This window comes from Monodelphis domestica, chromosome 6 (assembly GCF_027887165.1).
Source record: "Monodelphis domestica isolate mMonDom1 chromosome 6, mMonDom1.pri, whole genome shotgun sequence".
Taxonomy (NCBI): Eukaryota; Metazoa; Chordata; class Mammalia; order Didelphimorphia; family Didelphidae; genus Monodelphis; species Monodelphis domestica.
The window spans coordinates 229,770,518-229,798,182 of NC_077232.1; the positions used below are offsets into that span (position 1 = coordinate 229,770,518).

At 37.4% G+C, this 27,665-nt stretch overlaps 1 protein-coding gene across 6 annotated transcripts in view; it reads left to right on the top strand.

The window, feature by feature from the left end:
- TENM3 (teneurin transmembrane protein 3) overlaps positions 1 to 27,665 on the top strand; it is a 3,501,974-nt gene that overhangs the window by 3,150,478 nt on the left and 323,831 nt on the right. For 2 of the 6 annotated variants that reach the window (XM_056802940.1, XM_056802941.1), the window contains exon 2: positions 27,164 to 27,373. The exons of the other annotated variants lie outside the window; for them this stretch is intronic. In XM_056802940.1, the coding sequence (XP_056658918.1) occupies positions 27,172 to 27,373 (202 nt within the window). In that variant the 5' untranslated portion in view covers positions 27,164 to 27,171. The remainder of the gene's footprint in view (positions 1 to 27,163; positions 27,374 to 27,665) is intronic. 6 annotated transcript variants of the gene reach the window in all.

The window sequence follows — 27,665 nt, forward strand, 5'->3', positions numbered from 1 at the left end:
AGATGATTCTCCTTAAATCCAGTCTGTGAGCTCAGAAGTCCTCTGATATCATGAACAGGTTTTACAGATCCATCCAATTAAATGGTATCTGAGGTCAAAAGCATTCTCCAGAGTATCCTTTCCAACTCCAGATCAATGATCCTGTGATTTTTCCAAATTATTTGACATACTGGATAAGAATAATAATGTGATAATGTTGGGAGATCTCAAGGCAGTAAATTGGGATAGGTGAAGATACTGTTAAAATTATACGGAAAGAAGCATTTATATAGCAAAGAATTGAGGAGATGTTCTAGATCTTCCTACACCCAAACAACAAAACAGTCACCCAAGTTTTGGTGGCCATCGTGAGGATAGCTCACGGATAATAGTTCCATTTCCTCCCCAGATGTGTACCCTTCTAATCTATAGAATGTATCAAGGGTGTTTGTTGGGGGTAGTTCACATTTTCTCTGGCTCTGATCTAGGAAAAATTAGTCACTTTACTATTCGGCACTGAATATAGCTGAGAGTGCTCTGTTCCACACATTTGCTTTTTCAAAAAGTAAACATTGAAGCTCATGCATTAAATTATTCTTGCTAAGTGCACATGCTAGCATGAAAGTCTATTGCTGAATTTTATTGCACAGCAGATGTTGGCATTTCTAAAACAAACACAAACTTTTCTCCCCCAAGTCAATGCTATTTCTCTTTATGAATCTTTTTTTGGCAAGTCAGTACAGGTTTGTGTCTGCTGGAGAATTTGTGATTTATTATTTTTATTGCAAAAAAAAAAGGCTTAAAAGAAAAATAATTACACTACCAAGAAGTTTCTTGTATCAGCTCTTTTTCTCTCTCCTGGGCCATAGTTCTAATTATTTTTTTTCCTAATGGTAATTGATAACCAGGTGAATTCCCTTGCTGTTATAATTTTACCGAGTTTTTATTCTGACATTCCCTGGGAATAATAAAACTTTGTAAGTTCAACTATATGACAAAGTGATATATTCCTTATGTGTATAAATAATAAGTTTGAACAGAAGTCTTTTAAAGGCAGCTGTCATTTTTTATTTCTGATTTGCATCAGAGCAGCAGTGACAGTTCATTAGCAGTTGAAGTATCTAAAACTTAGAAAATATATTTCCCTATTCAAGGTTAAATGGGTCATCATCTCTTATGAAAGGAAATATCATGAACTCCTTAGATTGTCTCCCATTTTTCAAAGTGTTGACACACAGCTCACCATTCTTCTCACTGAGGTGATATGACAATAGAAAGATCTATGCTATCTCATCCTTTTTTATATGTATGAAGAATTGGCTATGCAGATTTTTCCTTGGGGAAAGCTTCACACTGACTACAGTAGTTGTCTTCAGTATTAAAGCCTTAGATGAAAAGGATTGTAGAGTTATAAATTATCATGCTTTGTGTGTGCTTTTGCAACAATACTTTTCAATACAGCTATTTGCATGTAGAGTTTTAATTAAGAGATAACTGTCGCCACAGGTTGGCTGCAGAAGGCTACAATCTCCAACAGAGAGATAAATGCCAGTGCCAAGTCTTACAGGTTGCACAGTAAATGGGGGGTCTATAACATAAAATGGATTCGTAATTAAAAGCATAAAAAGTCACTTTCAAACTTAATGAATAATTTGAAGAAATTCCAAAAATTTGTTGATTTCAGTCTTTAATGATTGTCTTTTATATGTTTAAAGGGCATTCTCTATGCTTCTGCCACAGTTGGCCATGTTTTAACCAAAATAATTCACAGTTATTCCTAACCAGGGAAGTTAACTGTTGTGTCAACCTCATTTTCTCCTCTTTCTATGTGAGTTCAAAGTTTGTTTTTTTCCAAGTAGTTCAAACCACTCAGAAACTGAGTCATAGCATCATCTGAAATGTTAACTCAGATCATCTGCCATGAGGCAATGGATCAAAATATGAAGAGAACATTCAAGGAAATGTGACTTTATAGAATTGAAATAAGCTTACCTACTGGCCCAGTTTTCTGTTTTCACATGTAAAAAGATGCATTCAATCTACTTTCCTAGGCATGTGTGTGAAAAACAGTGCAGATTCCAACAAGAAGCAAAATGGCTTAGTCACTAGACACATTTACATTCTTGCTTGCGAACAGCTAGGTGTCTAACTCTCAAGACTGACTTTTGGGAACACATAGACTGGCTGTTCCTCAATAACGCAATCCTGCCTTAGACTCTTACTGGCTGTGAGGCCCTAGACAAATTATTTAATATCTCTGTGCCTTGATTTCCTAAAATGAAGAGGCCGTACTCAATAATTTCTTATGTCTATAACCTTTCAGAGGTAGGTATTATCTGTATCAGCATCCATCCTTTCCCCCACATCCAAATAAAGTTAGTGAAACAGTGGAAGCGACTACAAGAACAAGTAATCATTATGAAATCAAGTCTACAATCTTTTGTTCTCAAGAGGCAAGCCCCAGGTAATGTGAAACAAAGATTCAAGCTGCTGCAGAATTGGGCTCAAATGCAGATGTCCATCATGATTTCCTATGGGGTTTCTGGTGGTGGCTCAGAACTTTCTGAAAATGTCAGCTGTGGGATGTATGGAGAAGAGAGGGCAGGGTTCAAAGCCAAGTCTGCTCATTTTCTCATTCAAAAAGAATTTTGAAAGAAAGGCCAATTAGAGAGCAACCTTGACAAAAACAGGAATTCTACTAGCTCTCTTTCTTTTATGACCTAGGATGAATATAAACCCAAATTAATATAAATATTTGTTCTCTTCATCAATCATAATATAATTTATTATCTTGGCTGTCAAACAGGGATTTATGGTTAAGAGAAAAGGAGATGCTAGACCTTAAGGATTCACTGGCCCATAATTCCTTTTCTTTTCTTTTCTTCCAGCTACCCCCTTTCTCCATTCACTTCCTGTGACTTGTATGCATCATAGCCATGGGATAGAAAGGGAGTAACACAAATTTGCTTATTGATTTTGACAAGTAGATGATGCAGTGGGTTGAGAAAGTGTCTTCACGTAATGCAGGATAGCAAAACATTTGCAAGCAGGACACACTCACATTCTTGGTTGTGAACAGCAAGGTGTCTAATTCTCTAGACAGACTTTTGGGAACACACAGTCTGTTCTCCTATGAGGCAATATATGCCTTCCTAAAAATCACCACACTGTGCAAAATCACACAATAAAAACCACAGGGTTTGTGGGGACATGGAGATAGGGACCCAACACTCAAAAGGTTTGTACCACATTTAAAAAAAGATAGAAATCTAATAAAAGTGGCAGCACGGCTTTATATTCGTTAAGTGGTACAGAACCACCTAAATACCACAATAAATAGGAGCAGCATCCACAACCTTGGACTGCCACTGAATGTGCATCCTATTCCCACAGCCCAGGCTAGTAAGGTCCACACAAAAGAGCTCCCTTGGAGGGCTGCAACTTTGAAATTTGTGCAATTTGGAATGTTGACTGAGTGGTTTGGTTTGGTTTCTTTCATATAGAAACGTTTACCAATACAAACAATTTGGTAGGATAACCCATCTAGTGAACTGGTAGATGTCTGAGGTTTGGGTGGAAGTGTTTGTATTATTTCTTTGCTTTTTGGTTCAGTTGGGTGCAACTTAATGTGTTCTTGCTGTTTCTCACAGAAAAAATATTGCACATAAACACAAAATTCGAAATAGGTTCAAGTTGTTCACTAATATATCAACCACACTGAAACAAATTCACATTTTTTAAAAAAGCATTAGAGCAGAATTGACTGTATAAAAGATCACATTGAGAACCAAATCCTCTGCCCCGCTTAACCCCCAGTACTAATTAAGTAACAATTCACATTTACTGAATGCATAATGAAAGTATTGTACTTATTTGCAATGGGCAGTGGTTAAAAAAGGTAGGAGGTGTGGTTCTTGCTTCAAAGAATTTGACAAATATTCTTCATTATGATGAAGAGAGGATCTGGCTACAGCAAGGACTTAGGATGAAAGGTTCATAAATTTAAACCTGATAGGGAGAAACCTTAGAAGCTATTTAGGGGGGCAGCTGGGTGGCTCCGTGGATTGAGAGCCAGGCCTAGAGATGGGAGGTCCTGGGTTCAAATTTGGCCTCAGACTCTTCCCAGCTGTGTGACCCTGGGCAAGTCACTTGACCCCCATTGCCTAGCCCTTACCACTCTTCTGCCTTGGAGCCAATACACAGTATTGACTCCAAGAGGGAAGGTAAAGGTGTAAAAAAAAAAAGAAGAAGCTATTTAGTTCCATGCCTTAATCTTAAAGATGAGGAAACTGAGACCCACAAACAGAGATAGAATTTGAACCTAGGTTTTCTGCCTTTTCCACTATACCACACAATCTTTTATATCCCTCATCCAAGCCACAAATAATTTGGTGCTGGAGCTTAGTGTAGACACATCTCTTTTGCTGGCCTGGTTATAGCACTTTCTAATCCTTGAAAATACTTCCCAGTCAGCTAGGTGGCTGGAAGGTCCTGGATTCAAATCTGGCCTTATACTTCCTAGCTCTGTGGCTTTGGGTAAATCACTTAATCCCAATTGCCTAGTCCTTACTGCTCTTCTCTTAGTATAGATTCTAAGACAGAAAGTAGAAAGAAAGAAAGATTCTATAAGCTTCCAATGGTTAATTGACTACTCCAACTTTTTCTTCATCTGATAGTATTGATGTTTAGCTGCTTGTAGGACTCATCTCAGAACTTGCTACTGTTGGTTGACCTTTTCCCCACCCTTATTGGGGAGAGATTTCTGTCTAGATTATTGAGGTCTCAAACCATGCTACTTGTGATCATCTTTATTACTGCCTTCAATTTCCTACCAAGCACAGGATATGAAACATTTTTAAAATGTTTTGGTTCCTTTCAGTTATGCCCAACATTTCCTGACTCCATTTGGGATTTTCATTTGGGTCAAATCCCTCCAAAGCGTTCCATTTCATTGGACTAATAGCTCATATTTAGCCTTAGAAGTGCTTTGTACTTGGGGTACAATCCGCATCCTATAAGCACCCCCCAAATAAACCTTAAGTGACTGAATCATCATCTGCTGTGTGGATGTCTCCAGTTAGGAACAGCTACTTCATTGACAATGAATTGCAGAGCTTTATTCACAGTTTGGGTAACAGTTCCGAGAATACCTGAACCAAGAAATCCAATCTTGGTTTGCTGTAAGTTAGACTGTTAAAACTGATGTTGACATGGAAGTTCCTGGCTACAGTGTTTGGATCTGGGGAAAATTGAAACAGAGAAGCTTAGCCTCGCTCCACCCCTTTTTGTAAAGCCAACTGAATTTTTTAAAGCATTCCTTTGATACGAAAAAGACAAGTAGCATATGGGAGGGACTTTGGGTGGCGTTTTGTTTTTGTTTTGTTTTTCACCTCTTCAAGATCAGAAGCTGCTTAGTGGTCAATCTAATCCATATGTCCTTGCCAATCTCAGATCCAAATGTATTCTGCACTGTACTGAAATGGGATGCAGGAAATGTGCTAATCCCCTAAATGTTTCTGCTTCTGCCATAAACATTTGTGGTGATCGTTGACTGTGCCTCTAACCTTGGTGTTACAGAGTGTCAAATTCCACGCCTTGAGTCTCCTACGAGTTACAGTGTTCAGGTTCTATTTCTCAGGACACTTGTATCGAAGCAGGAAGCAGGTGACATATGGGGGTCAGGGTAGTAATTGAACCTGAATGGAGCTGAAGCACAGAACAATGTCAGGGAGCAAGGAGAAAGCTAAGCATTGAAAAAAAATTAGTGCTCTTCTGAATCAGATTTTTAATACTATCCACACATGAAGAGATTCTTGTTATAGGTCTATTTGTTGTATGAATGATAACAGGGAGAGGACTTCTCGCATATGAATATCTCCCACTCTGTCTTCAGGTAGTTTGTTGCCCTTTTAATAAACTTGCCTGGCAGGTGTCCAATGTGCTTGTGAGCATCCCTACAATAAGAAATCATCCATTTGGAAAGGCAGGGAGACTTAAGCTGGTAACATTTTTCCCAGGCTTCTCAGAACCATGCTACCAATCTGCTTTCTCTACTACCCCCAGGGCATTCTTTTTTCCCAGCTGGGGAGGCTACCAGGAACTACTGTTCCTGGCAATAATTGGAATGGGTTTATAACGATGGAAATGACATAGCTCAGGGCTGAAGGTGAAATCTAGAGCCAAATAGGGAAGATGGAGTGTATGTAGAAGAGCCCTTTAAAGATAAAACTCTGTTCCATTATCTAGGGAGGCTCAACCTTATGAAGGTACAACACCTTAATTTTTTTCCATTTGTTCTCCATTTGATTCTGAAAAGAAAGCTGGCTGTGCCCAATTCTTATTAAACAAAAATCCTGGAAAGGTTTTGTTTAAAGATCATATCTTTAAATGGCACTAGTACCCAATGTATACACAATCTCACCAGTTAGATGCTCAGCCTTAGGGGCATGGGGAGGTGGAGGAAAGGGCCAAGTGGTGAGGGGGAATGTCTGCTATCTTTGCATTCTTCCTAAATCAAGAAAGCAAACCAGGAACAAATTTCATGACCCCAAGAGCAGACCTGGCCACAAATTGCCCAGAGACCATGTTAAAGCATACCTCTTTCATTCACACAGATTCACATTCTCTTTTCTTCCACACAGTCACATCTGTCCATCTGTAAATCACATTCAGTCCTTCATAGACTTGGACTATTGCTTACTATTTCCACACTTTACCACAATTCTATAACACCCATATCCAAGCCCTCCCTCTTTCTTACAGAATTCTTGACCATCAGCCAAGGGCTGTTGCCTATCCTGGTCTGCCTGTCTGATTACCAGCATCAGGAGAAATATTCTGATCCCACTTTTATAAAGAGGTTGGGATGAGGGTTAAAAATAACAGGATAGTTGGGGAGCATCCTTTATACCAAGTACAGAAATACCCCAGAGGGGTTCAGAATCTATCCCTTTCTTCCTCTCCTTTTCTTTGCTCTGCTGTGATTGGCAGAACCTAGGAACAAGTAGCGAGAGACTCAAGTATGTCCAGTGAGGGGACAGAGGTGGAGAATGGGTTGGGGAGGCTGTAGTCTTTATGGTCATAAGAAATAGAAGATATGGCACCGATCTTTGAAAAGCTTATTAAATGTCATGAGCACTGAATTGAGGAGAAGACAGAATTCATAGCAAGAAAGCAGTATAATCCTGTCATTCTGATTTGCTCTTTCCTCTCCCTATTTGCTCATGTACCCATTTCAATTCATTTCAACAAAAAATGATTAAGGTACCTATGAAGTCCTAGGAGAACTATGAAATTTAGGCAAGACACGATCTTCTTTCATGGAGTTTACCCAGTTGACTTGTATGCAGCCTACATCTCTATGCTATCCCTTCTCTTCCTCTGTGGTGGCAACCCTGACAGCCTTAGTAGATGCCTCTTATTCCCACGAATCTAGCCTCCTCCTGTTATGAAATTTGCTCACTAAATATCCCATTCCTTCAAAAACATGCCGCCTTTTGCATGATCATGGCTTGTAATCAAGTTTTTAGAGAGGAAAGAGGAAGTTGTGTTTTTGTTTTTGTTTTTAATCCTGTTAATGGTTTAGCTTGATGGAGTGTCATGCCTTCCAGAGAATATCTTAACAAGTTCCAAATGTGGAGTTCCTGGAAAAGCCTGTGAATTTCAGACATTGCAGCAGGCACCATGGAATCCCTCAATTCATACCATCTAAGTAGATCAACTATTCTGTTCAGAAAGGGTGAGCCCTCCTCAGCTTGAGTACCCTCATTTGGCAAAGGTGAAAAAACAAAATAAGCTAGTTTCCAGTTGAAACAGGAAATCCTTTCCTTTGTCTAATTTTTCCCTTTTTATATTTCCCTTTTATAATCGAAATCCCTTCTAAATTGTAAGGAATTTTTCATTCCCTTTGCCATGGTGACTCTCCAGTGCATTGCTGTATCTATTTGGTTTTGTGTGTGTGTTTTTTAAAGAAATCCTTGAGATCTGCAGAATAGGTTCTCTCTTCAACTGAGTTTACAATGCTTTTCAAAGTGTGTTTGATTAATGAAGTGTTTACATAATTACCTAGGTCATTAAAATATATTAAGATATAAATCTTTGTATCTTGATATCTTACCTCAATTATTTGTGTGGTTACTCTTCTTAAACTGTTGTCTAAGCAGTTGTCATATATATGCCACCATATTTTTAGTGAAATGCTGTCCGGATTTTCAATGATAATTTTAGTTGAACAGAGGCCAAGGCATTTTAATAAAAATTTTCCTGAGCCTGATTAGTTGATAGGAAGTAAATTTCTCATTTTTGATTAACACATTAACTCTTTCTGGGCATTAGGGTACCATTTAGTAAATTACCTCTCTTAGTGCAATACTCTAAATGTTGCCCAAGAGGCGGGAAAGAGTTAATGCATCAATAGAATAAGCAATTTACTATCTTCTTTCCAGCAAATCAGTCCCATTATGTCAAATGTTTCCCCTTTGATAAAAAAAAAGGAAAAAAGAAAGAATTCTAATTTTCATTTAAAATGCAATATTGTTATATGGTACTTTTGTCAGGTGGCACTGTCTTTTTGCTTTGTTTTTGGTTGAGAGCTTGGTTTCTTTACATAGACATAAGATGCTAAATGTGTGATCCCTATGATTATTTGAGGGCTGTTGGGGTTGCAATACTTTCTTGGGGAAGAAAATCAGCTGGCAAATAAAATTTATTTTCCTTTCCAGAATGCTTAAATGATGCTGTAGCTTAAATAAGGGACAAAATGTTTCAAGGGACAAATAAGGTTGGGTGCATTTACCTTTTATAGGAAATAATTTTAAGAAAGATAAAATAGTGCTGTGTGTTTCTTATGCAGTACTGAGGAAGGGTCTTTGTTTTTCCAAGTTCCTAAGTCACTTTCCACTGGTATTTCATGTGTCTTCCACTTTTTCTATCACCAGGGAGAACTCAGTTCCATAATTGTAGTGTCACAACTTTTTGGGTTGGTCACAACCAGGAAATATGGATAGAATTTTATTGAATGAGAGTTTTATAAAAAAGACCTTAGAGATTGTTTTGTCCAGTTCACCATTTTACAGATGAGGAACATAGATTTTTAGTAGCTGGGTCAAGATTTGAACCCGTATCCTCTAACATAGTTTAATATTTATATTAATTAATGTCAATTTAATACTAACATGAAAAATATTTACCCATTATTGTAAAAAATAGACTCGAATACAGGACTACAATCCCCATGAGCCTTTGCTCCACTTCCCCAGAATGCCTTGTAATCTCACCTGGGCCGAGATCGAGAAGATATTTAAGCAAAGGCTTTTGAAGGGCTCGGCCCTTTTTGGACTTCCGTTTTTGGAGCAGAGGCGTCTCTTCCATGATGTGAGGTTATTTTGTCTAGGCCTCTGGCCTAGGCACATGTTTCTTACTTGTATATTCTTAATCTTTAAACTTTAATAAACCTCTAAAAATTATAATATTCCTTGCAGAGAGAAACTAATTTCTACCTGCCTCAGTCTCCCCATTATTCCATAAATTTTAATCCTTACATTATAGTAATCAATTTTTCATGCAAAGAATGTCAGTTTTCTTGTAGTATTTCCATCTGTCAGTCAGAAGCACTTACCAAGGACCTAACACTATCCTGTGAGACTGTCATGGTGCTGTGGCAGTGACATTATTTCACTTTCCAAAACTGTGGTGTTCAGTAATTCATGTCCTCATATAAAAGCTATATAATTTTTTTTTTCTAAAACCCCTTACCTTCTGTCTTGGAATCAATACTGTGTATTGGCTCCAAGGCAGAAGAGTGGTAAGGGCTAGGCAATGGGGGTTAAGTGAATTGCCCAGGGTCACACAGCTGGGAAGTGTCTGAGGACAAATTTGAACCCAGGACCTCCCGTCTCTAGGCCTAGCTCTCAATCCACTGAGCCACCCAGCTGAGCTATATAATTTCTGGCAACTAACTTAGCCACTTTGTGCCTATTCATCTGTAAAATGGGTGTCATAGTTCTTGTTCTCCATTAATTTTCAAATACTTGAGAACCATGAATTGATTGAAAGACAATGTGGTTTAATGGAAAGCATTGGACTTGGTGTCATGGGAGAGTTCAGTGGCTCTGACACTGACCAGTTATATGATGTATCAAAGTCACTAAATCTCTTTAAACTTCAGTTTCTGTCCATGCAAAATAGGAATCATCGTCTTTGTACTAAACATCAAATTGGATGTTATAAGCAAATTACTTTAAGTTCTTGAGTATCTCCCTCTCTACCTTACCCATTTGGCTTAAGATATATGGGGATATAGAAAACCATGTCTCCCTCATTTCTATTGGTCAGCTCTTTCTCTGGAGGTAGACACATACTAGTTATTTTTCAAACAATATTTCTCTGCCTATAATAATGTTTTTTTGTTCTGCTCATTTCATTCTTCGTAATTTCATGTAGGTCTTTGAAAATCTTTAAAACATTATGTATATGAGAGAATTATTATGTAGCATCACCCAGGCTATATTAATGTTATACAAGAAAAACTTTTTTTAAAGCTATTTTGAATTAACTAATGAAGGCATTGCAAAATTTTCAGAGGCCAACCAGGGCATTTTCAGTAAGAGATAGAGAAGAGAGATATTCTTTTTTCTTTAAATAGCCCATAATCTAGCTGGAAAGGGAAAAGTGACAAAGAAGCCATATGGTGGATGGAGAAAACATTGGATTTGAAAAGAAGCCTTGGGATCAGATCCTGATTCTTCTGCTTATCACTTGTATGACCTTACACAGTTAAAGATAATGGAATGGTTTGCCATTTCTTTCTCCAAGTCATTTTGCAGATGAAGAAGCTGAGGCAAAAAGGGTTAAGTGAATTGCCTAGGGTCCCCTGCACAGTAACTGTCTGAGATAAGATTTGAATTCAGTCCTCCCTGACTCCAGACCCTGCACTACCTAGCTGCCCATTAGTTTCTTTTTTAGCTGTAAAATAGGAGGTGGGCTAGATGATCTCTGAAATTCCATGACTACAAATACTGACCATAGTTAAAAGGATGACACAAACATTCAACTGAGGTAGTTGAGGGAATATATGACAGAAGTTACGCTTGTAACTAGACTTTAAAGGTAGTGAGGGTTTATTTAGGCAGAGGAAAATATGAGGAGAACTGCATAAAGCACAAGTAGTAGGCACATAGAATAGACACCCAATGAACCTAATGTTGAGGTTGGACAAATTATGACATGTTGGTGAAGAGACTGACCTGGCTGCTTCAGAGGAAATAATAGGAAATACCTCTATCCTTGTTACTGAATTGTAAAAACAGCATTCCCACATCTTTACTTTGGATTGAAATGTTTTCTTCTATGGTGTAGTTGTAAAACCATTGAATTTGGAATTGAGAGATCTGGATTTGAATCCTTGCCCTGATGTTGGTCTAGACCAGTGATGGTGAATCTTTAAGAGACCAAGTGCCCAAATCGCACCCTTATGCCTCATGTGAGCCACCCCTTTAAAAACTCCAGACAGGGGAGGAAGTGCTTCCAGAAGAGGTGGGCTTCTGGGCACTGGGGCAGGTAAAGTTAAAATTGTCCTCAGGCACAGTGGAGAGGGGGAGCAGAGCAGCCTCCTCCAGAACATGTAGCATAGGTTTGTCAATTTCTAGACCCTAATGGGTAAGTCACCCACCCTCGTGGGGTCTCAGATTATCTTATCATCTGGAAAATCCTGATAATTATGTGCTTCTGTTTCACAGGATTATTGTGAGAATTTCAAGTGCCATAGGGATGGGAATCCATAGTTATTATTCTTACATGGCAAGAGTATAAACTGATCATTTTGGTTTTTTCCTGGGCACTGTATAGCCTACACTTCTACTATTTTGCCCCTAAGTCATGTTTTGCATTATTTGGTTAAAGGACCAATCGAATTGACATAAGTATATTGAAAATAAAATTTGTCAAGTAGTGATAAGAGATTTGTGAATGACAGCATCAGAAAGTGAAAAACAGTTTCTTTCAGAGACAGTGTCAAATTTGAGATGGGAGAACTTCTAGAAGATATTCAGCCATCTCTAAATAGGATGGTGCCTGTAAATCCCCTTCACTGTGTTGACAGCCTAGTATATTAGCCTCCCCAGCCTGGAGCAATCTGTCTCATATATGGACTCTAAAACACTCTGAAGATCATAGATTTAGAACCAGAAGGGAATTTAGAAGCCAAATGAATTTAATCTTTTTATTTTGCAGATGAGGAAACTGAGCCTTAAACAGGTTCAGAACAGGAAAGTTATGTCTTGGGAAACATTTAATCCCCAGTCTGTCAAATCCAAATCTAGTGAATTTTCTACCTATACTCTTCTGTGTTCTCTAGAGGAAGGGAGAGAGGGGAGGGAGGAAAGAGAAAGCAGGAGAGAGAAGAAGGAATGAGGAAAGGAAGAGAGGAAGAAAGAAAGAGAAAGGAAGGAAGGAGAGAGGGAGATAGAAGGAAACAGAAGGAAGAAAGCTGAGAGCTAGATAGTGTATTTTTATTTATGCGGTGTGCATTTGGACTTGTTGTTGTTATAACTCTTCTCCTACGCTTTCATAAGCTTTCACCCTAGTAGATTCAGTAGTTCAGGTCTTTATGCCATTATGATGAAATTTACATCCTAATAGCCTTGTAATTCACTCTCCTATCAGTGTGGTCTTGTTCTAACAGTAGGGCTGCTTGACTCCTGAATAGGAATGTCACAAGTAATGCCTCTATTGGCCGTCTGAGCCAAATAGCTGCCAATATTTGTGCCATGCTTTTCAGCTTCTGGGAAGGTTCAGTTAGAAATCTTGTGAGGTTTCTCAGCGGCTGACGGCAACTCACCAGCAGGTCAGAGGACCGAGCCCTGGCTGCCAACATGAGGGGGGTGGGAAAGCATGTAGTCTTGTTATTCTCTACCGAAGACAAAAGGAAGAGAGAGAGACAGAGAGACAGAGACAGACAGACAGAGAGAATGTACTTTAGAGCATAAAGCATATACACGTTTGCCAACACACAGGCACACATACCAAACACTAACTATGAAACTTGTTTATACTTCAGTTCTTGACATGAAAATCCCCCTTTCTGGCATCTAGTCTGTCTTCACCCACAATTTCAGATACATCTGTGATATTAATCATAACTGAAATCCTATATTCTCAAAAATTCCCAAGCATTCTTCCCCCCCACAACCAAAGTCTAAGAAAACATGTTTTAATACTCTCAATGATAAACTTATATTTCCATTTCACAAGAAAGAAAGCTTTAGATGTTTTATTGTATCTTAGGTTAAGGATTGTTCCATTTATTTTCCTTACGCACCATTTTTTTAGATTATACTGATATTTTTCATTTTACTACCCTTATTTCCCAGTGCATCCTTCCCTGTTTTCTGTTGTTTTTGTTCAGTTATTTTCAACTATGTCTGACATTTTGTGACCCCATTTTGGGTTTTCTGAAAAAAGGTACTGAAGTAATTTGCCATTTCTTTCTCCAGTTCATTGTGCAGATGAGGAAAATGAGGCAAACAGGGTCAAAGGACTTGCCCAGCTTCACACAGCTCCTTAGTGTCTGAGGCCAGATTTGAACTCAGGAAGATGAGGCTTCCTGACTCCCAGTTCAGTGCTCCATCCACTGAGCCACCTAACTGTCCATTGTCCTATTTTTACCCAAAAATGTATACCTTAGAACAAAGAATGAAAAGGGGAGAAAAGGCAGTACAGCAAAACTGACCAACATATCAATCAAGACCAGCAGTTTTCCATATCCATAGCCTTTTTACCTCTATAAAAAAAGAATGGGAGACACACTGGCATTTCTTTTCTTTTTGGGTCACATTCAATTATTATAAATGTACAACATTCATAATCAGTTTTTTTGTTTATGCTCTTTCTATTTACATTTTTACAGTGATTGTATATATGTTATTTTTCCTGGCCTTGCTTATTTCTCCATATATAAGCTCATATATCTTGGTACACTTCTTTATATTTATTTTCCAAGTTGCTCACAGATCAGTAATACTCTCTCATTTTCATGAACCACAATTTGTTAAGCAACTCCTTTATCAATAGGCATTTGCTCTATTCATGTTTACTTATGCACCACCACTTTCAAAGAATTAAACTACAGAAATTTAGAGTTGGAACCACATTTGAGGAAACTGAGGCCCAGGAAGGTTACCTGACTTGCATAAGATAATATATCTAGTTAATTCTAGATTCAGCTCTAAAATTCGGGCAGCTTACTTGTTTAATAGTCTTTCTATTTTTTTTTATCCTGGAATGATATTTTCTTTTTAAATTTATGTGAAAACTTCTGTGGCAAAGGAGGGGAAATTTGGTCCATTCTGTAACAACTTATAAAGTGAGACATTGTCAAATTAGAAATCGTTTTCCTTTATTTCCTACTCTTGACCTCTGTTTCAAGTAGAATCATGAAATGTTAAAGAAAGGAGGAACCTCAGGGGTCCTATAGTCCAACCCCTCATTTTAGAAATGCAGAAACCTAGAGAGATAAAGTGACCTTCCTAAGGTCATGCAGATAGCAAGAAGAACTGCTAATAGCAAATCCACTATTCTTTCCACTATACCATTTTGCCTTCTGACAATTAGGATGAAGGCAAATTCTTAGAGGATTCAATATATTAACTCATTGGGTCAATGATTTCATCTGGGTGAGCAGATTCCCTCTTTTCATCTGTACAGATTTCAACTCATTAGTGTTCTCTCCTCTTGAGCAGTTCTGCCTGGGTTCTCCTTTTCATTACTACTATATTTTCCCATTAACATGTAGATGCAATTTTAATGCTCTACCTTTGACATGCTACAACCTATGTTCTCCTCCTCCCTTCAACATCTCTCTCAACCCCAGATAGCAGGTAATACTATATAGGTTATACATATGCTATCATGTAATGCATATTTCAATGTTTATCATGTGAAAGAAGACACATATACAGCTTATACAAGAAAAAGACTCATAAAGGAAATATAATGAAAAATGGTGTGCCTCAATCTTCATTCAGACTTCCACCAACTCCTTCTGTGGTGGTAGATAGCTGTTTTCATTATGAGTCCCTTGAATTTGTCCTGGATCCTTGCATTGCTGATAATTGTTGTCATGCATTATTGCTGTTGCCATGTACGACATTCTCTGGGTACCACTCACTTCACTTTGCATCACTTCATTTAAGTATTTTCAGGTTGTTTTTTTTTTATATCATCTTATATTCTCTCATAGATATTCCATACAGGATATTGTTAGGGTTTCAGAGCCCTTTCTCATTGATTTTTAACATTGCATGGATAGCAGTGGAGCACTGACTCCCTTGCATTCATTGCATGACTGTCCCACCATCTTTACTGATCATGTATTTCTGGAATGAAAATCCTGATACTACTTTTTGGTCATAGAAGGATATTGGAAATATGTTTGTAGCCAACTTGTTCCTACCATTCAACTCTCCTATGACATTTGATCCTTTGGAGATTATGTAATTTGCCTGGAGCAACCAATAATATCCTCACTTGGTGAATAAACTGAGTCTAAACCAGCCTTTTCTCCTATCATCATAAACCTGGAAATGAAACCTGTCTATATTTGTATATGTACGTCTATGTATCTTCTGGTTCTCTCTTTTATATAAAATGTCTCTCACTATCAAGTCCAAATCCCTAATTACATGTTTCAAGGCATTCCACCAATTATGTACAACTCCTTCATCTTTTTGCATTCATCACAAATCACAATCCAGTCTCCACTTCAACCAAAGAGATTTGCTTAGTATTCTCCACACATCTACATGACTAAACCTTCTTTCATCATCTTTGTATTTGCCTTTCTGTCATCCCACTCTCTTTCCTGTCTCCCTGATAAAGTATCATTCCTTATTTTCCTAAAGCTTTACATTTTATACAATACTTATATCGTGAAGTCTTCTCTCACTCACTTTGTACTACTTCTGGTTAATTGCAACAATCTAACACCACCTCTGGAGATGTGTGTATGTCCGTATGTGTGTAGACAGACAGATATATAGATAAATAAATAGATAGATAGATGGATGGATTGATAGATCATCCAATCCAATTATTTACTAGGAGTCTTACTGCTGCCCCACAGTGTACTAAGTGCTAGAGACCCCAAAAGAGGCAAAAACATTCCCTTTTCTCAAGGAGATTACCATCTATTGAGGGAGACATTATACAAGTGAATTTCTATCCATTCAGGGCAAATGGAAGGTTATGTCAGGAAGCAGTCTACAATTATGAATAACCGTACATTTATTTTTCATTTTTACACCTTGAGGGGCAGAGAGTTCTATTTGTGTTTGAATTGTCTAAACCCAATTATCTTATACACTATTAAACCTACTCCATTGTTTAGAACTTTTCCTCACCCAGCCAGTCCAATACCTACATTAAGCTCCTATTAAATGTGGACAAGAGTCCACAAGCAAATCTAAGGCCATCAAAACCAATGGACAACAACTTCCTAAAAATTGGCTCAAAGCTTTGTGCCTATCTACCCACACCAGGTAGTACATTGTTGGCATTCTGTGGAAGGTGGCTGAATTAGCTGTTTTTAGTAATTAATTCATTCACCTGTGTTCAAGAAAATGCAATAATCAATTATCTCACTTTCTCCAAGGATTTATTTCATTATTTTCCTTGTAATTGAAGCTTTCTAAGCATTAGCCAATTAGCTTTCCAACAAGCAGCTTTATAACCGTTGGTCTGTGTTGGAAATCTTTACGATTTAAGTAGCAAATAAAAATGTCAAATATTAGGGAAGAATAACTGAATACAACTTTCCACCTGGAAGTATGTTGTTTATTCCATTAAGTAAGGAAAAGAAATGGGTCCAAATGTGACTACCTTACTGGTGAGGCACATAGGAAAATTCTATGAAACCAGGTGTGTGATCCTCAGCAAGCTAGAGGTGGTACCTCCAGGGTCATTTGAAAATAGAACTGTAGGGACTCTGATTAATTTTTAATGTGCTATCTAAATTTCCCTGGAAGTATTGTTATCAATTTAGTGTATTTTCTTATAGACATGGAGTCATTTAAGCATATGATTGAATGTTAAAACTATGTCAAAACCAAGAAAAGGTTAATAAATATTCATTGTAATTAATAATTATTTAATTGATAATTATAAATAAACAATAATTAACCTTTCATGGTAAGAGAATCATGTTCCTAAGATCATTCTTATTAAGAACAAGCTTTAAGTCATCTTTTTAGATCAATTCTGTCTTCAAGGTAGAGTCAATCTTTAAGGTTAAAAACTCTGGTCTTAAAGCAAAACAAGTAATTGTCTCTGCAAGAACATGCCCATTTAGTGTTCTTCGGTGTCCATATAGGAGTGTCTTGTGAATCATATAGAGGCAGAATTTGTTAAGCATTTTGCTAACCTTAAATAATTATTTAAATGCTTGTTCTCATTTAATATTGTTTACATACTATAAAGTTTACTTAATCTCTTTGTAAGCCAGGAGCAGGTAAGTGGCACACACAGTGTCAGTCCTGCAGTCAGAAAAACTCCTCTTCCTAAGTTCACATCTAGCTTTGGGCACTTACTAGTTGCCCGACCTGTGGCAAGCCTCTTCATCCTGTTTTCCTCAGTTTCATCATCAAATGAACTAGAGAAGGAAATGGCAAACCACACCAGTATCTTTGCCATGGAAACACCAAATGGAGTCACAAAGAATTGAAAATGACTAACCAACTGTACTCAACTCTCCTCTGAGATAGGTATGGAGTTATTTGTATTTTATATTGAGACCTAGAAAATTAGAGTGAGTTGCCTATAATCCAAAAGCAACAAAGTGTGGGGACTAGGACTTTGAACCCAGGTTTTCATTTTCCTAAGCCAGTGCTCAGTTTTAACCCCAGATTGTTTTTCTTTTCCTTGTTCAAATGATTACTGGGCCACTTGTTGTAAAATATTATATGACTTGATTTTGTTCTTATCCCATCACAGAATGCATTTTAATTCATTTTCAATATACAATGAGGTCATGAAGTCAAAAGTGAATAGAAAAAAGTTCTCCTGCAATTAATGAGAGAATCCTCAGTCCACATTAATACTTTTATAGCACTGGCCCAACTTGTGCTCTTCATAATTTTACTTTCTGATATCTGACATTTCTGCAAGTTTTATGAAGTAAGGCCATGGTGGGGATTAAGCTAATGGATAAAAATGTAAGGTACTCCAGAACAGCAAAAGGAACTTCTATGATAGACAGCCCAGAAACCAGGAAATATGGCACCCAGACAAGCTAGTTAAATACTTTAGTTGCTACCCTACCTACAAAAGGAAGGGAGGGAAAATGAATGAAATAAATTCTCTGAACATTGAATGAGAGAGTGAGCTCTTGGAATCACACAGTAGAAATCCTACTTGAGAGAAATAGAAAATTCTTCTCCCAACAATTCCATTCCTACAAACAAGAATCTTTCTTCAAATGATATGTCATACAAATTGCCACTTCATTCCCGAAGTACCTAGGTTTTTCATTCTTTCATTCAGAAGTCTTTATTAAGTGCCTACTGTGTGCCAGAAACTCTGCTAGGTACTAGAGATGAAAAGACAAAAAGCAAACAATCATTGCCTTCAGAGAGTTTGCAGTCTTCTGACAGGGAAAAGAATTTCACAGAATGTAAAATACAGACAAATTAATTTCAGTGGGGCAATAAGGAAAGTAGGTGAGAAGGAAAGACCTGTTGAGGGAGATGCCACAAGCTGAACCTTGAAGGAATTTAGAGATTCTACTTGACAAGCTGTAGAAAAGGCCTGTATTGTGGGCCCAGACAACAAGTTGTGCCAAGGAACCGAGACAGGAGAACACTGTTTAAGTCAGCCAGTTTGAAGCACAGTGTATATGGGGAGTACTGTACAGTAAGTGTTGGAGAAGCAATGGAGCCAGATTGTAGAGGACTTTAAATGCCAAACAGAGGAATTTCTCTTTTCTTATCTATTTTATCTACTGGGAATTTTTTTAGTGGGGAAATGACATAAGACCTGTGCTTTGGGAATATTCTTTTGCTATCTACCTATAAAAAGTACAGTAGAGATGGACGAGACTGGAGGCAGAAAGACCAGTTAGGAGGTTATTGGAGAAGTCTAGCTAAAAGATGATGAGGGTGGTTGTGTGAGTATCAAGAGCAATTGATGTAAGGGTTGAAACAATTTGACAAGAGATTAGATATGAAGAGTGAAAGAGAGGGAAGAATACCGGATAATTTGTAAACTTGGGTTACTCAAAGGATTTTTTTTAAAACAATTATATTTCTCCAAAGAAATAGGGAAGCTAAAAAAGATAGAGATTTAGGGATAGATAATAGTTTTTGACTTGATGAATTTGTGGTGCCTAAGAGATACACAATTGGAAACACCATTGGTTCCATAAAGGTAAAGTTCAGGAATAAGATTAGCACTGAAAATCTAGGAATCCTCTGCTTAGAGTTGAGAATTAAATCCATTAGGACTGATGAGATCACTGAGAGAGTGTAAAGAGAGAAGATTTAAAACACAGCACTGGGGGTGGGTAAACAGAGGTGTCAAAGATGGATGATGACCTATTAAAGAATGCCAAGAAGATTATAAACAGGGAGGTAGAAAAGGGACTTGGAGAAAGAAGGGTCATACAATCTCAGAAAATAGAAAGTTCTAGGATGAAAAGGTAGTTAATGCTGTCAAGTTAAACTTTTAGGAGGCCTAGAAGGATGGAGACTGAGAAAAGGCTATTGGATATGGCAATAAAGAGATTATTGGTAGGCTTTGGAGAGACCAGTTTCAGTTGAGTGATGAGTTTGGAAATCCTATCATAATAGAGAATGAGAGGAGGAAAAGTAGAGGCAATGGGTGTAGACAGTCATTTTCCAAGGACAAGCATGTTTTAAGCCTTTACTATATTCTGGCACCATGTTAAGCCCTAGAAGCTTTGCTGTGAACGGATAACAATAGGATGAGAGCTTGAGGGCATAGAAAAGTCAAAGTAAGGTTTTTTAAGGATGAAGGAGACTTAGGCATGTTTGTAGGAAGAAGAAAAAGAAGCAAGAAGACAGGGAGAGATTGGAAATTATAGTGTGGGGGATCATTAAAGGGGCAAGCCGACAGAAAAGACAAGAACAAATGGCAGGAAAAGGGCTACCTTGTCATCTGAAGCTGAACAAGGAGGAGAAAATTGGACAATGATGTTAAGGGAGTTTTGAATTATAGAATTAGTCACACAAGAAAATCACAGTAGTTGGAAGGAACCTGAGAGAGATCCTCTATTCCAACCCCCTCATTTTATGGATGAGTAGACTTAGACCCAGTAATATTATTGTTTTTTTGACCAAAAAAACCCATTAACCAGTTCATCCATGTGACTTACCTCCAAAGGACCTTCAGCCATTTCTGTATCACATCCACAGTTAAAAGATGTGTACCAAGTAGCCAGAGAGAGGAGCTTTTTAAATCATTCACAACTTGTTATGGAGAAAATTGCCAAAGAAGGATTCCAAAAATGCCTTTGGGCTCTAGTCCTATTGCTGGCTAAGTATTAGCCAGTCCTGTGCCTTTTTAAGTTCTGGTTGTTGTTGAGTCATTTTTCAGTCATGACCAACTTTTTGTGACCCTTTTTGGGATTTTCTTGGTAAAAATATTGGAATGGTTTTCTGTTTCCTTCTCCAGCTCATTTTACAAATGAGGAAACTGAGTCAAATGGTGTTAAATAACTTGACCAGGGATATATAGTTAAGAAATATCCAAGGCTGGATTTAAACACCAGAAGAGGTGTCTTCCTGACTCTAGGCCAGGCATTCTATACATTGTACCATCCAGCTGCCCTGAAGTTTTGATATGCTGGTGAAAAATTCTGCCTCATTACCTGACACACCTCCTAACATTGATTGCATTTAAAAGAGGCAAAAACAACTAAGCTTTTGGCTCCAAAGGATCACCTTTTCTCCCCATTCCCATTTTCCTACTCTGTCCTCTTGCCCACTGGTCTCTTTCCTGAAACCCACAACTCCTAATTTCCTTCCTCCTAAACTGCTTTTGTTTAACTACTTTCTGCATATATATGTCATACATACATACATATATATGCAAATGTCATTTATGCTGTATTTATTTTTTATGAACTTGTCTCACCCATTAGAATGTAAGCACTCTGGGAATAGGGATTATTTCAATCTTTGGGTTTGTATCCCCCAGTGCCTAACCTAGTACATGATGCTTAATAAATATTTAACTGACTGAATTTTTGGCACTCTAGAGTCTATTGGATTAACTCATTGTTTGGGTCCTGAGGGTTAAGAACATTTAGCCAGGAATAAATCAGTATAGAAGGAGATATCCAAAAGCTCTAAGACAGTCTTCCCATCCTTATTTCTCTATTTTTATTACCAATTTTGTTCAGTAACTTTTTTCTTCTTTCTTGGGGGGAGGAGGGGATTAGTCAACTAGTCAATAAGGATTAAGGGCTCCCCTTGGTTCAGGTTAGGCACTCAACATAGAGGTTATGAAGAAAGGGAAAAACCAAGTCCCTACCCCTCAAAGACCTCATGATCTAATTGGCTAACAACTCACAAGTAGCAATGTGTAACATATTCTAATTGGCTAACAACTCACAGGTATCAACTAGAGGTGATCTCCTAGGGATGGAAGGCAATCTTAGAGGAAAAGGGAGTTTTCTTGAAAACTCCTGTCATTTAATTCTTTTCTCATACTCTTTTATCCTTGGTTCTTTCTCTTGAAGACTTAGTTGATAAAGGTCATAATATTATGAAGTAGCAGAGTCTTGTGGAAAGAGCTTGGCAGTAGAAATCAGCAATCTGATTTGAGTCCCAACTCTGTCATTAACTAGCTATCTGTTCTTGAGGCAGTCCTTTTGACCTCCATGATCTTCTGCTTTCTAATCTTTAAACCAAAAGGCTTGAGTTTGATAGTCTTCCCCAGGTATTTCCAACACTAACAGTCTGTGTTGTCTAGGGCAGGTTTCTACAGCCTTGCCTTTTTTAGGGAGGAAAAAAAAGAACCCCCAAACATACAGAAGTAATCTGAAAATAAACAGTACAAACAATATAAATCAGATGTTTCATCAAGGATGACAGGCAGTGCTTTCACTGCAAACAACCCTTTAGAGGCAAGACAGAGCTTACTCTGAAGGAATATTTCAGAAAAAAAAAAGACAGATTTCAATTAAATGAGCTTCAAGTGGCAATCTGGATGTGGTAAAAAAAAACAGTCCAGTACACAGAAAGAGTTAATGCAGCTCCCTTTAATACTCAGCTCCAACATCACCTTCTGCAAGTAGTCTTTTGATTTCCTCCACACCCCCATGCTTATATGTCTTGCTTCTATTACCTTCCATCTACTATATATATATATATATATATATATATGTATACCATCTTTCTCATTAGAATATAAGCCCATGGCAGGCAGGGATTGTTTTGACTTTTTTCTTTGTTATCCCCAGCATTTAAGAAAATTCCCATTAAGTCCTTAATAAATGCTGTGGTTTGATTGATTGACATGTCATAGGCAGAGCCAGGACTAGGAATAAGTTAGGTAGGCAGTTGCCTAGGACATACTAGATGTGGGAGGATGATTTGTGTCTAAGAAGACTACAATTTTTTTGAAAATTATATATATAAAACATGATATTATTTTATTGTTATAATCATATAGATATATTTTATGTGTGTTAATTTACATATAATAATACTTTTTCATGTATTATGATATGTGTATATTTGATATGCATGTTTTTTTAAATTCTGGAAGATTCCAGACTTATCATATGAAGTTATTTATTTCGCAGTGAGTCAAGTGGTATGTACTACAGGAAAGTTTCAGGTAGATAGGGGATATTATATGAGGGGGAAGGGCATCATGGTCAAACTATGCCAAAGGTACTTAAATTTTTTGGTCTGGATGTGATCATAGAACTTGTTATGATCTAATTGAAAGGCAAAAGAAGAGGAGAGGAGAGGAGAGGAAAAAGGGAAGTGAAAGGAAGGCAAGAGAAGAAATAAGAGTGACAATATGTAGTCTGAAAGAAGAAACAGGAGGCAATCCAAGGAATTACCAACAATGTGGTATTCATTTACAAGGAGGGAAGATACTATGTCATCACATTCCACAAAACTCTTTTGCTGCTACTGTTATTCAAGTGAAGCTTGTCACTAGAGAGTAAAATGACACTGTAAAATTTTCCATTTTAATACCTTGTTGTCAGTGTATGTTAATGCTGTGGGTGAAGCACTTTCCAAATCTATGTACGTGGTATTAATCTGACTTCGTTTCCAGACACAGTGCTCCATCTATGGGTAGGACGGTGTTCCAGTTAATAATTGTACCCCCCACCACACACACACACACACACACACACACACACACACACACACACACACAACTGTTCCATTTTTAAAAGGTTTTACATACTAACATTATGATTCTACTTGAATAGGAGCCTACATGAAGTTGTTTCTCTTTATTAGTGGCCTTTTTATTAGTATTATTTGGAACACCAGCTGAGATAATTTAATCCTTATGGTGGTAGTGAGGTGGGTTTTTCCCCAGGTATAATTGTCTAGCTCTGTACTTAAGAACCAAAATGTCTTCCAAAGAATATTACTTAGAAGAGCAAGCATTTTAAAAATTCATATATGTAAATTTCATCAAGCAAAAAATTAAGTATAAATGTTTCCCAATGCTCATATTAAGAGATACAATGTTATCTGGGGTCGCAATGCCATCAGTTCTTAATACTGCTTCTTTTCTGTTCTTTTCTTTGACATTTATAACTAGACGACCATTCCTGATGGTAGTCAGTGGGGATGTGAAGCTGTCAATAAATTCCACATATTTGAAGAGATACAAATATAATTCTATACAAATAATATCATAGATACAGATGATAGCATAGAAAAAAAGATGGAGAAATCATTCACATTTCATCCAAAGTTATGAGAAGAAATCTTTGCTCTTCACATGAAATTACTTCCTTTTCCCTAAAGGTCTTTTTAAGACTCAATATAAAGATATCCTTTGTGAAACCTTCTAAAACTAATATTTCAGGCCAGAAGGTTGCCTTCCTTTTCTGAACTCTGGTAGGACTTAACATATGCTGGTATTCACTTATAGTGATAGCACTGTAAAGTTGGCCACCAGGTTTTGAAGCTTGTAGCCACAGCAGCTTATGGAACCATCTATTGAGTAATTTTGTCTAGAAGTGTTGTCTAAAGGGGAAAGCATATTCTTAGCAAAGAAATCAAAGATATTTTGAAGTATTAATATAATTTAACAGTTCTATCTATTAAACATCAGAGAGAGCATTCAGACATTGGCCTTCTGATTCCAAAGTCTTTACTTTTTCCATCATACCATACTGTCTTCAAGGATTTAAAGATATTATAGGACTGAATAACAAGACAGCAGAATATGGTAAATGGAGAAGAGTAATAGGATGTTAAGATACTGCAAAGATGAATCATTTCTAGCTGAGGAGCATCAGAGAAAGTCTCATAGGATGCAAAGAAGAAATGTTCCCTTATATAAGCAATTACATGGATGAAATGAGAACATGCAGAATAACTTGGGATGAGTTTTAAGAGTTAGTGAATGATATAATTTGACCAGGTGGAAGATATAAGGAAATACTGGAAAGTTTCATTGGAACCATTTCATGGAGACCTGTAAATGCTTAAGGACTTTATGGGTAGTTAACGCAAAGCCAGTATCACTTTCTGATAAGTGGAGTGTTGTCATCAAACAGATCTTTATATTAGCAAGGTTATATTGGCAGCAATGTGAAGGTAAAATGGATTAGAAAGATAAGATAGTGAAGACAGAGATCCATCCACTGTTAAGGGTGGATTTCAGTGATCACAAGAAAAATAAGGAGAACTTGATGAATAAGAATGTCCACAGCAAGAATGGGGGAGAGAGAGAGAGAGAGAGAGAGAGAGAGAGAGAGAGAGAGAGAGAGAGAGAGAGAGAGAGAGAGAGAGAGAGAGAGAAGAGAAAGAGAGAGAGAGAGAGAGAGAGAGAGAGAGAGAGAGAGAGAGAGAGAGAGAGAGAGAGAGAGAGAAATATTGTGAACACAGAACTTGGTTTGGGTTTGGGATCGGATATGTGAGACAAGCAAGACTGTATCCTGCTCTAGTATTAATTTTCAATACTTCCTAGCACTTGAATTTTGAGATACTGTCCATTTTTATGAGCTTATAACCCACAGATGCTTAGGAACTATATACTTCTTCTACTTAAGTATATATCAAAAGTATTATTCATAGATTTTCTTTGGTTATACATAGCCATCAAGAGGAAGTCCAAGATGACTGTGGTTTTGAACATGGGGTAACGTAGAGAAAACTATTAAAATAAGAAAAAATATCACAAATAAGACTTGGTGCAGGAAAAAAAAATAATGAGTTCAGTTTTGGACACACTGATGTGCCAGTACTTCCAGGTGGAAATTTTCATTAAACCAACAGAAATTTAAGACTGGATCTCAAGACTAATTTGATTCTACAGACATCTACTGTAGATGCAGATTTGGAAGTTTTCCATATAGAAGTAATGGTTAAAACCTTGGGAGTAGATAGGAGCCCAATGACTGAACCTAGTGAAAATCTACATTAAAGAAGTAGAAGGGCAAATGAAAGATATAGAAAAAGACAAATAAGACAGGAAGTCATGCAAATATGGTATTATGGAAGATAAGATAACTGACACTGGAAGACTAAGGTTGGTTGGTTGTTTTTTTAAAGTAACATACTGGAAATTGAAATGTCTTTTATGACCTTTGAGAGGTCAGTTTTCATAAAGTGGTAGGACTAGAAACTCCCCTACAAGGAGCTGAGGGAAAAGTTGGTGGTGATTAAGTGAAGGTGCTGAGTGAAGATTTGGTTCAATAAGTATAGTAGGGAAAGAAATGATGAGGAAAGAAATGGAAGTATATGCATGCTATGTGTCTTCTGTCATGGGATGGCGAATATGGAAATATGTATTTCATGACAGCACTGGTGTAATTTAAATCAGACTGTTTACTGCCTTGAAGGGGGGAGGGAGTGGAGGAAGGGAGAGAGAGAATCTAAATTAAGCAGTATCAAAAAATAATTGTCAAAAATTGTTTCTACGTGCAATTGGGGAAAAAATTAAGTTAAAAATAAAAGACAAGAAATGGAAGTTTGAATGAATCCAAAGGTTGAAGGAAAAAATGTATTTGTAGTCAGAGGGAAAGGCACTGGAAAAGGTGAAGGTACAAGAGAGAATGTAGTAAGAAAATGCAAGAGTTAACATTCAAGGGCTAGAAAGGTTGTCAAGTGGATGAGCAATTAGATTGCTTGACCCTATTATACTGAACTAGAAACAATGAATGGAGGCTTCAGGGAAGCAAATTTAGGCTCTATTTAAGGCAAAACCTAAAAGAATTGTCCCAAAGTGGAATAGATGGCCTTTGGAAGTAACTGATTTCTCTGCCCTAGAAGTGTTCAAGAGGAAGCAGGATGAACAAATGTCAGGAATGTTCTAGAGAAATTCCTACTTAAGTGCAGGATGCAGACTATAGAATCTGAATTTCCTTCTGATTTCAAAAGTCTGTGATTCTGAGATGTTGATCTCTGCTGACTCAATTTTATGCACCATATTTCTCTGCATTGGGAACATGTATATTTCACAAAATAAATGTCTTTCCAGTTATTTCTTAGTTGAGCATACCTGATTAATTCATATGAGCAGGCAGGGATCTTGACCTATGGCTACTTGCACCTGCCTATTTGTTCAGTAGGACAATGAATTATGGTAAAGTAAAGGAATGGTGCAGGTGTGCGTGTTTGTGTGTGTGTTTGCTTTGCAAACATTTCTGCCTGCTCACTCCATCAAAAAAATTGTAAGTTCTTAATTTTAGAATTTCCAGGGTCATCCATTGGAAAAAGTTAGTGTATAGGGAGAAGTGGTTGAATTCCTAAATCCAGGAGAAGCTATGTCAAATATCTGCATACAGTTACTTTGTCTCATCATACTTTAGAACTGTTTAAGGAATGATTTGGTAATATCTGTATTACTATTTGTTTGTTTGTTTTTAAATCAGTTTCTTCATAATAAAGTAGTGATGACTTGATCAGTCCCTTTTCCATTATCCTGACCCATATTTGAAATTGTGTTTTTTTTTATTTTTTCCTAGGTCCTCCCATGCCATCTTCCTCATCTAGTCCATCAGTTATTGAGCATACACATTCCCCTCCTCCATCACCCAATCTCCATGACAACCAGAGGTGGTTGCTAAGTACTAGTGCCATCCAGCCAGTTCAGGACTCTGACACTGATGATGAGTACATTGCCAGCTCTTTTCTAGTACAGACCGGTACGGTTTCAGTTTGTGCCCCATGCGATGGTAAGATGACACCTTGTCCATAGTTTGACTCGATTCTTTATTTTCTGCATCCTGAAAGAAAGCAAGCAAAATTTAAAAATAATACTACAGTTCTTCTTCCTCTTACAACTCATGGGTATTTTATAATTATAGATGTTAAAAGAATGACAGGAGTAATGAATGCTTTGCAGCAGCAATGGGAGTTCTTTCTTAGAATCTAGCTGTCCACCACTTGCATCTAAAAAAAAGTACCTCACCATACTTGCTTTATCTGAATGGGTTGAAAGGAAGAGATTTATAACAAACCATCAAA